Source organism: Anguilla rostrata, chromosome 16, assembly GCF_018555375.3.
Source record: "Anguilla rostrata isolate EN2019 chromosome 16, ASM1855537v3, whole genome shotgun sequence".
Classification (NCBI taxonomy): domain Eukaryota; kingdom Metazoa; phylum Chordata; class Actinopteri; order Anguilliformes; family Anguillidae; genus Anguilla; species Anguilla rostrata.
In genome coordinates this window covers 16,334,242-16,351,292 of record NC_057948.1, presented here as the reverse complement: position 1 = coordinate 16,351,292, position 17,051 = coordinate 16,334,242, and the positions used below count along the sequence as shown (strand labels likewise).

General features: G+C 45.5%; 1 protein-coding gene across 1 annotated transcript in view; it reads left to right on the top strand.

Annotated features, from left to right (window-relative positions):
• Positions 1 to 17,051, top strand: part of LOC135241632 (nuclear receptor ROR-alpha A-like) — a 245,464-nt gene that overhangs the window by 148,652 nt on the left and 79,761 nt on the right. Inside the window, exon 2 of the mRNA XM_064312176.1 lies at positions 10,697 to 10,726. Coding sequence (XP_064168246.1) covers positions 10,697 to 10,726 — 30 coding nt within the window. The remainder of the gene's footprint in view (positions 1 to 10,696; positions 10,727 to 17,051) is intronic.

Below are 17,051 nucleotides of genomic sequence, written 5' to 3'. Positions count from 1 at the left end.
GCTGAAGCTCGTTAAATACAGACGTCCCCGCGCGGTTGCCGTCGGCGCGTCCCGCGAAAGCGTCCTCGGGACGCCGGCCCTTATCTGAGCGCGGCACCTGTCCGTCTGCGCGGGAGGGCTGCGGCCCTCTGTCACGGCCCAGCATGCCGAGGGGCAAGGGCGCGTCTTTTTCCCGTCCGCCCCTCTCCCTCACCCCGCGCCTCGCCCAGCCGGAGCGCGGCACGTGGCTGGGCTCCCGCGGCCCGCTCTGGAACGGGGCCAGCAGAACCATCGGGTGATGGATACGCGGCCCGTGATGCGCGTGTGTCCTGGCGTATTGTGCTCAGCCTGTTCGCTTTTTCATGAATGTGAACCTAGCTGTGAGGACATTTCAAGGAGATGGGGGTGGGGTTGGGTGGGGTGGGGTGGGGGGGGGGGTGAAAAGAATTCCACTGTGGCAATATAAGCCACACCCCTTAGCCTATGGCTACCACAGCCTGTAATGCTCAGGTTTTCTCTTCCATCTTTCTTCGTCGCTGGCTGTGGAAATAACCCTCGTTAAAGAAACAAATCGGCTTTTGGTTCTTCAGACTTTCCGCCTTTGGTTCAGTCGTTGTTTTGTGGACCGAGCTCTAGACCCAAGCACACAGTGATCACACAAATGCAGTGGTGAAATGTAAGCTCTGTCTGGTTCCTCTCTCTCCAGCGGTGCGTCCTGTGTACACATCCACCGGAGCTCCTGGAGGGCCTGACCGGCTCGGGTGGTCCGTCGGTACAGAACCAGCTTTGTTTTCTTCTGCGGGTCTCTGTCTGGATTGAATTTCCCCTCCAGGGCCGGTGTGGATATCCAGAGGATTAGCGTGGGGTGGGAAAGGGTCATGTCGAGAGCACACAGGGCCCAGGCAGCCCCGTGCACCCCGCTCCGACCATCGGGGGGCCACTTCCTGTACCCACCTTCCTGTTTTACATCTGGGAGAATCACAGGAAACGGCAGCGTGCCACAGAATAGGCAAAACCCTTTCAAAAGCCCAGCTATCTGTCCTGAATAAATGCAGCATATGGACTAAAATATGGATTTGGTTATTATTATTTAATCACACAGCCAAGGCTCCTATTCAGAAAGGATTTGTGGCGTGGTGCTTTAAATATACTGTATATCTGAGCAAGAGTGATTTGAAAATAGGTTTACACTCTTAGTTATGCAGTCAATGAGCATCAAGCTGAGAAACTGCTAAAAATATGATCGGAATTTTATTTTTTATTATACACACTTATCACATTTTTTGTCTTGTGATAATGTGAATCATAATTGTCACACATTCTTTGGATAAACAGACCTATGTCATAGTACATACTTATAACCTGATGTTATCTAGAAATACATAAGACCAATGCAGCCGTACACATGGTGGGTCATATCCCCACTCGAGCCTGATTTTGTGCTTCGTGTGTGTGCCCTGTTGCCTTGCACATCTGAGTCAGATGGGGAAAGCCGTGATTTAACCCCAATGTTTGCCTCCGATGCGTACGCCGACCGCTGTGCTGCAATTAGGGACCTCCCTCCCCCTCGATTTCCTGAAGGAGCGCGTTAGAATGTTCCGGAGAGCTCGCGGCGAAGCTGGCGCTCGTCTCATCAGTAACGTTAAGGCTTGGGGCGGCAGCCGGCTCCCCCCGCGAGGCGGTTACCGATCCGCGGGGTTTCCCAATCGGCTCCCTGTACCCTGCCTGGCCTGGCGTTCCTGCTCTCCGCAAGGGCTCCGCTGGTTCCTCTGTGGCCATCCATAATTAAAGAGCTTCTAAACAGGGGGTAAAGACTCACCTGCAGGGATCTACAGTATAAGGGATGAACAGAGAGCGTGTGAAGGGAATCGTGGCTCTCTCCTGACACATCGGCCCAAAGTGAGCAGAAGCTCATTGGGGTGTTACAGTGGCTGCGACGCCTGACCTTGGCCTATCGGTGAGGCAGGATCTCAAGGTCCCACCCCCACTCCCACCCCCTCTTTATTTTAAGTGCTCATGAAGCCGAGACACTTGACTGTTTTTTTTTTTTTTGGCTTTCGCTCATTCCACAAGTGTACGAACCCCCCTCCAAACGTCCTCCTCTGAAACTAAACCTGACGTGAATTTTCCATTTATGGCGACAAAAACGCCCCGTTGAGCGACCTGTTGAGCCTCGGAGTGGTAGATACACGTAAAAACCAATTAAAAACGAGCAGAAATAACAGAGTCGGGGGATTAACAAATCATTTTTCTCTTAAATCTCCCCGAGGAAAGTGCATCTCTGCGGAATCGTAAAAGTGTATCTCAAATTAGGGGGCAGCTGATTAGAATGATTATATTTTTTTTACCCTCCTCTCTGTCATTATATTTTATGTTTCCAGTTTATAAAAATATCGGTGCTAATCGTGTCATTGAGGAAGAGAAGTTTGTTGGGGTGACTTTAGCGTGGCACAGAACTTCGCTACGTTCGCAGTGGCGGGCGAGGGCGGGGCCACTGCTCTGTCCTCCCGGTCCGCCAGGGACCGCCCGGGGGCGGGGAGTCTTCTCTGTCTAGTATGACGGCCGATCAGTTGACTGCTACATTGGCATCTGAAGTCCCTGGCTTCAGATGCCAATGTATTGCGGGTTCTAATAGCAACAAGGGGCTGTGAATTCTTACAAGGGCGTTGGTTTCAATCCCAAGCCAGGGCAGTGTTATTACGCCCTTGAGCAGGGTAATTGACCTGAAGTGCTTGTGTAAATATTGAATGCATATATTGCACCTTGCTGTGGTTAATGGTTCCTGTCATGCAAATAAACAAATCAAAATCATTATGCTAAAGCAAGTCAGAGCTTTCTTTCCCCCTCTCTCCAGGGAAGTGCTTTCGCTACAAGGTGTTCCTCTATGTTTATTAAGAGCCAATAAATGCTGAAGAGGTAAAGGCTTTTAATGTATTCGTGTTATGTTGCCGACGCTGTGTAATTACACTCAATAATTGTGTGCGTTTATGATTGTGTTGTGTTAAATCTGAATAAAAGGGGAGATTATGACAAGCGTCGACCGCAATGTTAACTGACGGAGGTCCTGAAATAAAATTTGCCATGAGAGTTGATTCAATTGATTGGCTTTCCTCACAGTGACAGGTGGGCACATTTTGCCATTAAAAATACTGCAGAACAAATGTGTTGGATAGACAGATGCAGAGGACTGCTGTAATGAAAATGTATGACTGGCAGATGCCGGACTGTGGGTTCACGTTGGTCTCAGACTGATTAAAGTACATAATTCTGCCAGCAGCAAAGCAAACTCCATTAAAACAGCCTAGCTTGAAGTTCCACAAAAAGCCCGTCCTTAACCAGCCATTAACTGAATTTGATGTAGCAAGTGTCCTGCCCAGTTACTCAAACAGATCTACTTCCTGTGGAATCTTTAAATACACCGGGCCAAGCCATCACATGAATGAAAAATGACACACTGGTGACATTACGTATTGAAATGGTGAAGCGCATGCACTTGTAGATCATGCAGAAGGTGGATCATTTAATTTAAATTTAAAGTCCATTGAACTATGAGGATATTCTGTCATCATTGTATTGGGATATTGGGGAGAGATGAAAGAGCTTGATTTTGCTGCCAGTCACATTTACAAAATGTTGCCACCATACTAAAATTCTGATTAGTTTGTAGCTGTAGTGTTCAGAAAAGTGTAAGCATGGTCCACAGTACACGTGGTCCACCAAAAAAGGACAAATGCCTTGGAATGACCGTTGGTTCAGCTGATCTGTACAGGATGTGCTCTCTCTTAAAGTCAACACTTGGCCACTTCCTGTGAGCAGGCCGGTGACAGCCCACAGTGCCCTTGCATGCGGTTGGCGGTGAGTTCCGGCAGGTTCCAGCGGGTCTCCGTCCTCACCTGCTTTTCTCCACGGAGTGAGCGGTGAATGAGGAGAACCAAAGTGGTGCGAGGCGATGCATCACCTGCTGAGGCGAGCCGGCCTGGGGTGGTGGGGTGGTGGGGTGGCGGTGTGGTAGGGGGGGCCGATTCCCCCCCAGAATTGGCTCACATTAGGAAGATCCCCAGCAGTGCGTACCTGGCGCTGAGCGCCGTTAAATGAATCGCTGCCATTAGCGCGTTGAGAGGAGAGCTCCATTACATAGAGGAGACGTTGGCTTTGAATGTCACCCACACTCTTTCTTTCTCTCCTCCTTTTTCCTTTTTTGCTCCCTCTCTTTTGCCCTCTCGCTCGCTCTCTCGTGTTCTCTCGCTTGCTGTCTTTTTTACTCTCACTTTCTTCCTCTGACTTTCTCTTTTTCTCTCTCTGTCTTACTATCTCACTATCTCTGTCTTTCTCTCTGTTCCATCTCTCTCTCTCGCAGTGTCCCCCCTCTGGAAGGGGCGGCGGCGGGGCCGCTCAGTGTAATCAGGCGCCGTCAGGCTTAAGAAAGCAGGAATTATGACTTACGGCCGGGCCGCGCCCCGCCTCGCCTCCCCGCTCAGACTCCATTTCTGCTCCGCTGCGCGAACAGCAGCTCCAGACCTCCGCTGCGCCTCGCTCCCCAGCGTCTCCTCCAGGCCTTCACCTCCCCCTTCTCTCTCTGCGCCTCGCTCCCCAGCGTCTCCTCCAGGCCTTCACCTCCCCCTTCTCTCTCTGCGCCTCGCTCCCCAGCGTCTCCTCCAGGCCCCCCCCTTCTCCCTCTGCGCTGAGCTCGTGCCGTCACCCCCTCCCATGTCAATATGGGCACGATCTGAAGAGGCACGGTTGTTACGGCCGGTAAACCCCCCGTCCCCCCGCTGCCCCCCCCGTCCCCCCGCTGCCCCCTTACGGGTTGATGTGCTGCAGATGTGCCGGTCCGCTCTTCCTGCGACGCAAGCATAAGAGGCCATTTTGGGTTCTTTACATAAATGGTTTAAAAGAATCCTCCCTTTTGAAGACTGGGCACAAAAGTTTTACTTACTTTAAAAGAAAAAAATTCAGGCCTGCGTCTCATGCTTTTTTTTGCTGTAGATGAAGAAAAAAACATCGATTGTATGGATTGCAGTCCTTTCTTTGTTACATTATTACTCATGGTCCATGAAAGAAAATCTACCCAAGACCACAGTGAGGTGCAGAGCAGCTTTCATAAGTTAGAGGTGTTGACACCCTCTGTTCTGACAGTTTTTTCTATTGGCTACCAGAGCTATCCAGCAGCAGTGCTTTGTAGAGGTTAGGAAACTAGGCTTGCAACCATAAAGTCACAGGTTCGAATTCCAGATGGGATACTTCTGTCCTCCCCTTCAGCAAAGTACTGAACACAAATTATCTACAGCTGATGTCCGTATATGATGTACCCGGCTGCACCACTGGGTCATTTTAAAAAGTTAAGCTGCAGGAACATCATCACCTTGGTTGAGCTCACCTGCAATTCAAATAGATTATTTCACATTTTTATTTAATATTTGCTAAAATAGATTTAGTAATAGAAAAGCTCATTGTTAAATATCAATAAATGCTGAATAAATTAAAACCCAAATGGGATCTAAAATGTATACGCAATTTTTTGGAGAAAAAAAAACAAAACGAAACCAAAGAATAACAGAATGTGAAATCAGAGAGGCCCTCGTTTATACTCAGTGCGGTACGGCTCCATCTTTGCATCACCTGCTGCTGTTAGCTCCCTAATGCTAGCTGTACATGTTAAAATGTACTTCCATTAAGATAAAAAGCGAGATGGTTACATGCTAACTCACGGCTATCTCAGTGGCACTGATTATCAGCTGTTTTCTCCGTTAAAGATGGGTGGGAGTCGCCTTGTTAGTGGCTCCTATTTTATTTATTTTATTCACCTTTATTTAACCAGGGAGTCTCATTGAGATTAAAATCCCTTTTTCAAGAGAGACCTGGCCAAGGTAGCAGCAGTAGGCCTACACAATAGTCACAGACTGTACAACAGTCAACTGAACATACAACAATACACAGAGACAGCTATTCAGTCTTGAGGAAGACATAGCATCTAGACATAGCAGACATAGCATCCTGCTTGAGAAACGAGCTGTGCCTCGGTCTGATGTCATAACCGCGGGGGCCGCTGCAGTGGAGAAAACAACGGCAACCTTGCGCTGACCGTGAGCTGGCCACGGCTCCATCTCCCATCTCGACAAGGGTACATCCACCTCCAGAATGATCTCTGAACCGCCCACTTCCTGTTAGACAGCAGTGGAGCCATGACCTGGCACGCGTCTCTGAGCCCCCCCCCCCCCTTCCTCCCCCACCCGTCCATAAACAAACTCCCCTATTGGTTCTCTGGCGCCTTCCCCCTCCAATTGCTGAACTCTGAATGACATATAGAGGAGGAAGCAGGCTCCTCATGCATCTCCCCACCCCCTTCCCCCTTCCTCCTAACAAGACCTCCATTCTGGCTAAGGCACCCATGTTGCAGTTGACAGTAATGATTTTCCGGAAAGTACATTTTGTTGTTCAGCTTGGTTTTTAATATCTATGAGGGACACTGATTGAATGACTCTTGCGGTTGCAATAAGAACAGTAGGTAAAGGCTGCAGTAAATGACATGGTGGGGCTAGAGAATAAGTGTGTGTGTGGGGGGGTGGGTGGTTGGGTGAAAACGAAGGTGACCAAGGAACCAGTAAATTTCCAATCAGGCATATTTATAGCCAGCTAGAGGGCAGCAAGTCACATGTATCTGTGTACTCCCTGGAAGTTTTCAAGATCTGTGGCCCCTGTCCTGTTCAGGGTTATAAAGGGTACCATATTCCAAGCCCTCTGTTGATAAATATTGACATCAGTCAGTGCCAATAAGAGACCCATGTTGAAGGCAGTACCAAGGCAGATGGCTTCAAAGCATAATGCAAAGTGTCTCCTGTATGGTCCTTGCTAACAGATGCAGTGGACCAAATGTGATATTTAATTTTTTTTTTTTCCAAACAAAAAGCACTGTAGCACAGCCAGGGCTGTGATGCTTTGCAATTTTTTTGGCATTCTCCCATAATGGATATGTACTGAGTATCTACACAGGGCTCAGGCAGAATGAAGCAAACAATCTCAAAGGTGGTAATGCACAATAGTACTTATGCCGTCTGAGATTGAAGATAAATAGATTAATGAAATTTGATCTGTAATACACAGTTCTGGCAAACTTCAACAGAGTTTGTGGAGGTCTATTAGATTGAGTGCCTTTGAAAATCTAGCAATTTAATGTGAATTAATACAGATATTAGATATGCCCATAAACATGTATGTATCATGCTCTGTGCCTTTGTAGTTGTAGTATATCCCATAACCAAAACAAAACCTGCACATTTCTTACATCTGGTTATGAGCGAAGACCCATGTTACCTTCTGAGGTTGATGTTGGGGAGTTATTTTTTGTGGGTTGATGCTTACTCCATTTTTCAACAGGGTGACCTGTGCTGTCATACTGGGGTCATTTCCTGCTGTGCATAGTCATTATATCCTCTCCATATCCCTTCAGCCTATGAGTGGAAAGGGGACAAGTAAAACGTTCCCTGTTAATTCAACTCTGACAGAGTTTATATGGCTAAAATGTCAAAGTAAAACATACATTCATTCTGTGTTCCTTCGTGAGATTCCTGGAGCGAAAGCAGTATACTGTATTTTACTTAATGTTTTGTTCTGACTTTTAGCACAAGCTCTCAACAGAGATTCTTACGTAAGAATGGAAAATGAGGAAATATTGAAATTTATTTTTTATTGTTCCATTACACAGTGATCTGATGAGTTGCACTGCTTTGGAAATGTGTTTAAATCAGGACTATCTGGCAGTATTGCCAAAAGGTCTAGGCTTGTAATTTCCTCTCTGCCAATATAAGTGCACGTCAAATGCCTGCAATAAAAACAGCTGAAAAAAAGTCTCCCCTCTGTATTTTAATCTAATATCAAGCTGAGCCTGATTAAACGGTTACAGAAAAGTCTGCTTTATTCATCTGAATGATGTTTGTTGGATTTGAAAGCAAGCCAGGAAAAAAAGGCCTCAAAATAACCAGTGGATAAATGACTTACTGCACAGGGCTCTCAGCGCTGCAATTCCATTACAATAAAATCCAAAGGCGTCCTTATTTGGTGTTGGGTAGTTAGTTCTTGAAAACATTAGAAAGCACCGGGCTAGATGCTGCCCGGCGCAGCCCTCTCTCCCTCCCTGACGCCCATGTGACACGCTCGCTAAGCTCGCTGGGGACGGGGGGGTGATGTGATTGCGGCCTGCCGTTTCGGGAGCGCTAGGGCTCGGCGGCTCATTTGTTTCCGCGCCTGATTGTCCCTGCCACTCAGCCCGCTGCCGGCTTAGCACTCGGCTGAACCGCGCTCTCCTGCTGCTGGGAACGTGTCCGTAAGGGACTCCTCCGTACGTCTGTGCTGAAGAGGAAATGGATCGTGGATGATGATCGTGAAGAGTAATAAGGATTATGATGACTGATGATGATGATGAGGGAAAATAATTGACTGGTTTTTTTGTGTAATACAATTATAGCACATAATAAACACAGTTATAATTATTAGCCATCATCATCATCATCATCACTGTTTATCACAAATTATCACTCATTTATCAATGGAAGAGGGCCAAATGAACGCCATTTCACTGGACTGGCTGTTGTGTGCTTACTGTATTGTAACGGGTTGGTTGGTTGGTTGGAATTTGAATGAAGCTAGACTGATGTGATGAAATTAAGTGTTATAGCTGCCTGCTGTCATAATGAACCCTGTTTACTCAATATGTTTTAATGTGCATACAATGTACAGTAGGCTAATTGTGCATATTAAAATATGTGTCAACCGTTAATGGTGTTGTGTTATGCTATGTTATGTTATGTTTTTGGTTGCAATAGCCACAAGCCCAGCTAGTTAATTACTGCAGCTGCAGTCCGAATACTACTCGTTTAAAGTAATTCAGTGAAGGTTAAGATTAAACATACTATGTGCGTACAGTCAAATGTAGCTAAACAAGACTGCTGGTATTCATACAGTAGCAGTGCAGTTATGGTACAGTGTAGGGATGGCTATCAACAGGGACCTCCCGGTACGATATTATCTCAGTGCTTAGGTGCATGTATTGCGGTTCTTTAAGTGTTACAATTCTGTAAGTATTGCAATACGATATTATTTTTTATTTTTTTTCTGTTTTGGTTTCCCAGAGGCAAGCTTTTTTGTGACATAAAATACTAAATGAATATTGATTATGAAGTAAGTTTAACGATATAGGCTAAAAACCGTAAGCAAAAAAATAGCATAACATAAACAAATCGATGACATAAGCAGATGACAGTTTAAAACAAAATGTCCCGTACACTAAAGGCACTAGCTGCTTTTATGTGGCAGTGTGTTTGAGCGTGGGGCGATGCCGGCATAGCTGCATGTCAGGTGCGCTGTGGAGTGACAGTCTGTAGCCTTAGCTCAGTATAGTCCTGATCAGAGAGCCGATATCCACGCATCACCTCTTCAGGACTCGGTTGCTTACCTCTCTCAGCTATCTCTCTCGTCCTCTCCCAACACGTCCACGGCGCTATCTCTACCAGCCATTTTTTGTTGTGGTGGTTGCAATGATGACGATGATGGAAATCTTGTCAGTCGTAGCTCCCGCGCATCACCCCGGAAACGCCCCCGCTGTCTCCGTGCTCTTCCCCTAACCTGAGCGGATCGCCAGATGAGTCCCGATAAGTGCGGGGAGAACGCTCGGCTCGGGTTCCAGCTTCCCCAAAATTTATTACACTTTATCACGGGACTGAGTTTAATATAATCACCATGAGCTTTACTCTTAACTTAAATACCTCTCATATGAATTAAATTATGAATGAATTATGAAATGAAACAATGTACAAATCCAGGCTTGTCCAGAAGGTATATTTTTATTGGCCCACTGGGGCACCGTCTCACCGTAGTTACTGGCCAAAAGCAACTGTGGTTTTGAAATGTTTTTTCTTGCTTATTTGCTTTGAGGTCAAACAGTAAATATACTTTTTTGTGGCACACTGGACTATTGGTGATACGTTATTTACGGTCCCCATTGGAAAATGCATAATGCCAGACCACATTATTATCAAACACTGCAAATGTATGAATGAATTGTTTTTTTGTTCGTATATCCATTCTTTTGTTTAAATCACCTACCGTTTGCTCATAATGTTATGGAATAAAGGGAGGGAAAGGTTTTAGGTTTGTTTCTAAGTGCACAGCAGTAAGCTGGTCATGTTAGAAAGTATATGGGCCATCGTAAATGTTTCTCCAGTTAAGATCCAGCTTGGTCAGGCTCATGCATGAAGGGTACTTCTGCCGGCTTGAGGCTTCAAAGGGCGGAAGACTAGAACTCCGATTGCCATCCCGACAAATTATTATTATTATTTTTCTGTTTTTATTGTGATTTTTCACGATCAATCGCCCTGTTACATGGAAGCGGTGTGTAGGCTGTGTCCTTGCGGCCATGTTGCGTTTAGCACGGGCTGCAGATGGCACACCTGCACTCTCTCCGTGACCTCTGACCTTACCCGTGCCTGGAGAGAGGCACCAGTGGAGCGTGTCATTGCAGCCCAGCAGATCCGTGCCCTGGGACCTGGTTAGGGGGAGTCAGGAGTGCTGGTTGTCGTTGGAAACCAAGAGATTGCAACTGATTTATTCTCACATTTCATGTCATATTTTTAGGTATTGTACTGTAACCCTACAACGGACTTGCATGTGATGTTGTTGGAATCACTTTGCTAATTCTTTTTTGTTTTTTGTTTTTTTTCTCCAGGTATCTCAGTAACAAAGAAGACGCATACTTGTGAGTATTAATGTTTCAATAGTACAATTTACTGAGGGAATGCTTGTTACTGAAACAAACATGAGCAGAAGCAAATTGAGTGAAGCTACATTTTGATATTATGGCTATTTGTTCAACTGGAAATGGTAGAAACCATTAAATAAGTTAATGTAATAATATACGTTTTGGAATATAAGTAATTATCTTTGCACCATTTATAGAATAATGAATCATTCTGATGATCTTATGCAAGGCAGAATTATTTTTGCTTTATATTTGTGGTATTTTGCGGTCTCACCTTCCTCTCTGAGGTGAGCAGTCGATTTCCTGCTGCAGCTGAAAGCAAGAGGCCTGCTGAAGGCCTCATGAAATCCTGCAGGGTGCACATTGCATTAAGAGCAGAGAACTGAACTGAACATGCAGTTCTGTAATTATTTATTTGTTTATTTATTTTTCCAGTATGTCTTGTGGATCCGTTGTGCCCGTATTCATATGGTGCATGATACATCTGTGAGCACTTTGCACAGAAAACAATGAAGACTTCACAATCTGCCTCTCATTCAGGAACTTCCTGTCATTTTAATGCCACGTTTTTTGTCTTGAACCTCACTCCTTGTATGCGTTTTTGAAAAGCGCTGCTGCTTTCTCGCGCCTCCTGTTTGGCGTTTGGGGGTACCTGGGGTGTGGGTGCCGTCCTTGTGTTGTCTGTGAAACCCGCTGCTTTAAAGCAAGGATGTGGTTTGCTTGTGCCCTTGCAAGGGCCCCTTTGAGCCTGAACTGTCACTGGAAGCGTTCCGCAGTTAAAATAAATATGCAAAGAGAGTGTCATAGAATAAGCGGAAACCATGTTGATAGCAGCAGGCATACATTTAAGCGTTCATGCGTTCATAGGTCACTGATATTCAAGCATTCAAGTAATGGTTCATATTATTCTGTTATATGAATATATGAAATGCCACAAAATAAATAGAAACCAAAGATGGCTGCAGTACAGGCCTGGTAGAGCATCACCGGGGAAGATACCCAACATCTCGTGATGTCTATGAGTCACTGACTGTAGACAGTCATCAAATTTGAAGGATTTGCAACCAGACTTTATTTCAGATTATGTGATTTTTTTGAATTACTTTTGTTTTCCGAAATTGGAGGGGGGAGGGGAGTGAGCTATGCATAACTGTGTGTGTGTGTGTGTGTGTGTGCATCCTGTATGTGTGCATGTGTGTATTGTCATTGTTATAATGTTCTTTCATTCAGGTGTTTATTGTATTATACATACAGATTTTATACTGGCGAATGAGAGGCATCAATTGTAAAGCGCTTTGGATAAAAGCGCTATATAAATGCAGTCCATTTACCATTTATAGAATGACCTCCAAATGTATCTGTTTTCTGACAAAGAATTTACATATGCTGTTGTAGAGCTTGCTATTTTAAAATCTAGTGTAAAAAAAGTTTTTTTTCATATTTGTGAAAGAATAATGGTCATCCAGTGTATTTTTAAACAGTGTGTGTGTGCGTGTGTACACTAATTCCTTGCTCCTGTGTCATCTAACGCCTAGCTGAGTTCAGGGCTCCTTTCCCCAGATCATAAGATTAATATCCAAGAAGTAAGGAAATGGTAAACTATTTACGAGATGGCATCTGTGGAAGAGCCTGCCCGAAGCAGCGTGGTCTTTCTGGGGCGGAGGCTCGTCTCCAGCAGGAAGCGCCTCCTCCCTGACAGCAGCCGCGCGGTCGCGTAAACACCCCGCCGAGCAGGCCGCGCGGTGAGGGGGAAATTCTCAGCGCAGGTACACGTGGTCAAGCGCAGCGCTCTCTCCTGCTTTCTTTTTCATATCCTGTTATGCGCGGTTATCTGCTGTGCCGCGAGCTCTCGCGGTCTGCCTGGCGCATCTGCGAGCCCTTCGGCTGAGCAGCTGCAGTGCCGCGCACCCCCTCGGCAACTTTCCACGGCTCCTTTGTCAGGGTTACCGCGCGGTTGTGTTTCCAAGAGAAAAACTACATCCGTGCAGAATTGCAAACGGTAAAATAATCTGCGCGTTCGTCCTGAGGAGGACCCGGCGTTTGTCCCGACTGCAGGATGGAAACGTTTAATACGCAGCTGGCCGTGGGAATATAGGCACCTTTTCTTCTTCGGCTGAGAGGCGTGTTTACATTCGCCCGCCCTGTGGTGTGTCGCAGCGAGCTGGGCCCTGACCGCGAAACTGCGCCGTTGTTGTTGTGATCAGCCGCTGAGGGGTCGACCCCACAGGGAGCGGGGGGCGCGCTGGCTGCAGTCAACAAACAATTATTTCCCCCTATTTGTGCGTTCTCCTACGTGCATATGAAAAATGACATTCTCCCAGTTGCAACCATGATAATAACGGTACTATTGAAGCAACTTTCACCGATATTATTGTTTTACTATTACTGCTACTACTAACACTATTACCACTAGTAATATTACTAGTGCTATTGCTTCTACTGCCAGTGCTGTTTAATGAAGCTGCTGTTACTTTAAACAAGTCTTAGTTTTATTGAAGGATCCACAGCTAATGTTACTAAAACTACTACTACTACTACTGTTATTATTAAAAGTTACTGTTCAGCATGCATTGGTTCCATCAGATAAATGGCGGTCTGTGCGGTGACACCCAGCCTGTTTGAGTGATGGCCCTGAGTGTGGTTCCCCGAGTCCACACACTTCTCTCTGGGTGGCACCCTGCTGTGGCCCTAATTAGGCCAGCGTGCCGCGCCTCTCCTTGGGAACGGAAGATAAATCAAAGGGCCCGTTTGAGGAGTCCGAGTTCAAAGCTACGGGAGAGGACTTGACTGCACTGTTTTATTTAAATCGGAACGAGCGGGAAAATGCAAATGCCCCGTGTCAGAAAATCAAAGTAAACCTTGAACTTTTTTATATTTAAAAAAAAAAATAGTCTGATTTAAGCGGTTTCGCGGACAGGAGGGGGCTCAGATCTCAGGTCATACAGGGGGTGCTTTCTTCCTCTCCTGTTTTTCTGCATGGTTCGGACTGCGCCACATGGACACGTGGGATTCGCTAGCAGTTTTACAAGATGTCTGCGGGAGGGATAGCCATTATTCTGACAGCGATAACAGCGATCGTAACGATGGCATGCACTTCCTGGGTAGAATTACGGTGTCTGTGCTGCTCGGGCGCATTGCACAAATGACATAAATCACCCGCACGCCCAGCTCCCTTACCTGTCTTACAGCGCACGTGCGGAAGGACGAGTGCAGCAGCGGTGCCCTAAACGTAATGACTACGAGCCCTGTTCTTTAGCCCCCCCCCCCCCGCCCCACGCCTGCTGATTAGCGGCCCTGTTCTTTAGCCCCTGTCCCGTAACCGCTGATTACGAGCGCTGTTCTCTCGGCCGCTCCGCTCCGCGCGCTCCTGTCTACCCCGCCGCTCGCTGCTCGCCGCCGCTGTTGACAGTCAGCTTAGTGGCCTCGCTGGGCGGTAATTGGGATGTTGACGGATCCGGGCTGGGTTCGAGGGGAGCTGCTGCCCGTGCCGAGCGCGGGCAGGGTGAAGGGAACGGAGGGGCCGCGCTCCTCGGCTCGGTTTCGGGATGATTGATGGAACCGCCACGCCGGGGCCTTCGTCAGTATAAACGACCCTGTCAGAAGCATCTCAGATCAGGTTTTTTGGCGAGCGTTAATTGGTCGGAGGGCCCTGTGGAGATAATGGATACTCCCCGTTCCGTTGCCCCCGGTGACCACACCAGGCTTCTCTCCTTGGGCTGCACCCGCGTGCGGGAATGTGGCCGAGCTGCTGAGAGACTCGGAGCCATGTGGTCGTGGGTTTAAGTCCCAAGTGGGCCGTTACTGTTGACCCTTCAGTCAAGGTACTTATATACAGTGTAGCACATAGTTTTGATAACTATTCAGCTGTGTAAATATACGATAACGTGTGTCAGCTGTGGGAAAATATAATCATAACTCTAATGAAATGTGAACTCCTGTGGCCAGTGGTCTTTGAAATGTCAGGCGTCGATCCAACAGCTACATTAATCTTATCCATAAGCTACAATTCTCTACCCAGCACATGTGCTGTGCGGGCTTGTGTTACATTTTAGCCTTAAGCTATTTGTAGGCATTATACGGTATTACCTAAACAAATACTCAGCAAAAGTGATATGTGTCTGAAAAGGATCTCAGTTGCGGTTGTAAACCTTGGAATTTCGTGTGAGGATAAGGTTGGGATTCAGCTGTGTGTGTGTGTGTGTGTGTGTGTGTGTTATTCTAAAGGCAGAAAGTTTAAATGCTTCAAGTGTGGCGATTTTGAGAAAAGTAACTTTGCCAAATTCATTTTACTGTGGGTTTTCTGTCCTGCATTAAGGAAAGATGGCAAAAAGGTTTCTGTAGAAATGTTTTGCAAAGAGAGAAGTCAGAAAGGAAACTAAATGACAGTGGCAGATAATTATGGTCAAAAGGAGAGAAAAAATATGCAGAGAATAAATAGTAAGGACATGACTGGGTAGCAGCCAGCAATGACCTATTAGAGTGTTTAAAATAAAAGGCCATGGTGTATGTTCTGAGGTATAAGGGGATAGTGTTTAAAATCTTTGTGTAAGAGAGTTTGTATACATTTTGTACTCCAACAAAAAACAAGTCAATATTATTTCTTTCTTCTAATAGTTTTATGTGAAAGCTGCCGCATATTGTATACACTCAGTGGTACTTGCAGTGTGTTCAAGTCTGCCCATGTGCAAATGATCTATTGTGAGTTATTATGCACATCTAACCAAAGATTATAATTTGTTATATTAACCATAAACCAAGAACACATGAAGTATTGACCACAGCAAGTGTATCACACTTCTTCGAAACAATGAGATGTTATTTCAATTTCATTGCTTAATGAGGCGGTTCAGGGAGATACAATGCATTTTTTTTTTCTGGCGAGGTTAATTATTTTAGCTTAGCGTGTGACAATTTAATTGGCGAAAACTCCAAGAGGAATGTAGTTTTGTTTGTTTTTATGTTTTTTTGTTTGTTTGTTTTACCAGTTCCACACTGCAGTTTAAGTCTTCTCCTCCAGCTATAGCATCAGTTTATGCTGTCGTCCTGTAAATGTGTTTTAAGGGCTCTGACATGCAAAAACACAGAACGCTGCACCCCTAGTCTGTCGTCAGGAGGCAGAACAGCTTGGTGGTTCTTGCACTTTGGGTAGTTAAGAACCGCCCAGGAGCGAAACCCTGATACAGAGTCTCTCACACTTGCATGGGAAAGATCTAGTTGGAGATTACCAGAAATTAATCTCACTTTCCAGATGAGAAACTGAGAAAAAGCCTGCTTATCTCTCTTTTTTTTGCTAAGTACCTGACCCAGAAAAAGATAATTATCAGCGCCAGCAACACTTTTAGCAAACACAATAGAGATCACTTTCTTCATTGACCCCTGTTGGAAACAGAAATGAAACTAAGTAGAATATGTTTTAAGATTAATATCATCTTGTTCATGTGCATTTTCAGTACTTTCCCAAGCTTTTCACAGGCTAAATGGTGCTCATTTCATTACATGGCTTAACAGTAAAGAATGGAATTGTTCTCAAGATGTGCTTTATAAAATATATGAATCTTATCTGAATGGTACTGGTACCTGTAAATGAAGATTGTTTCACTTCAGGATTATTTGTTCCCTCTATACTTTGAAAACAATATAAACTCACAAATCTGTTTTTATGAAATTTTGTAATGACATATTTCAGCAGCAACATGGCCAATTACATACTCCTGAATGTTGGTTCAACTCATTTTGAACAAAAACTATTTCCAGCAGAGAAATTCTGTTTGCTGAAAATTCCATTGCACAGAGCCATATGTATGAGAAGTGGCTTTATGGACATTAACCCCACTTTGTACTTCTGCCATGTTGATGCTGCCCTGGGGGCATCCTTACGCTAGCTAAATTACTGGATAAGAGCAGCGGTGGGACTTTTGGAACAGGTGTTTCTTGAGTACATCCCACTAAATCCTCCTGTGAGAAAGGAGATTTCCTAAGGCCCGCAGCTCTTCCATGGTAATCCACAGCATGGAAACTCGCATATAAAACAATGCCACAAAGCTTGCTCTCCCGTGAAGGGAGATGTGATCGTCTGGCTCAGTCACAGTTGATCCATTTAGGACATTAGAACTTCAAAATATTTGCAGATGATAGAGTGCATTAATGAAAACAAATAAAATGGTAAAAATCAAGTTTTAAAAATAGCTACTGTAAACCTTCCTTCAGACTTTAAATCTCTAACAAAAGCCACGTTTAATCGCTGAAACAAAAACATAAAAATGATATTAAAAAATGTCCAGAAATGAAAATACATAACCGTGGTAACAGGCAAGTAGTTCAA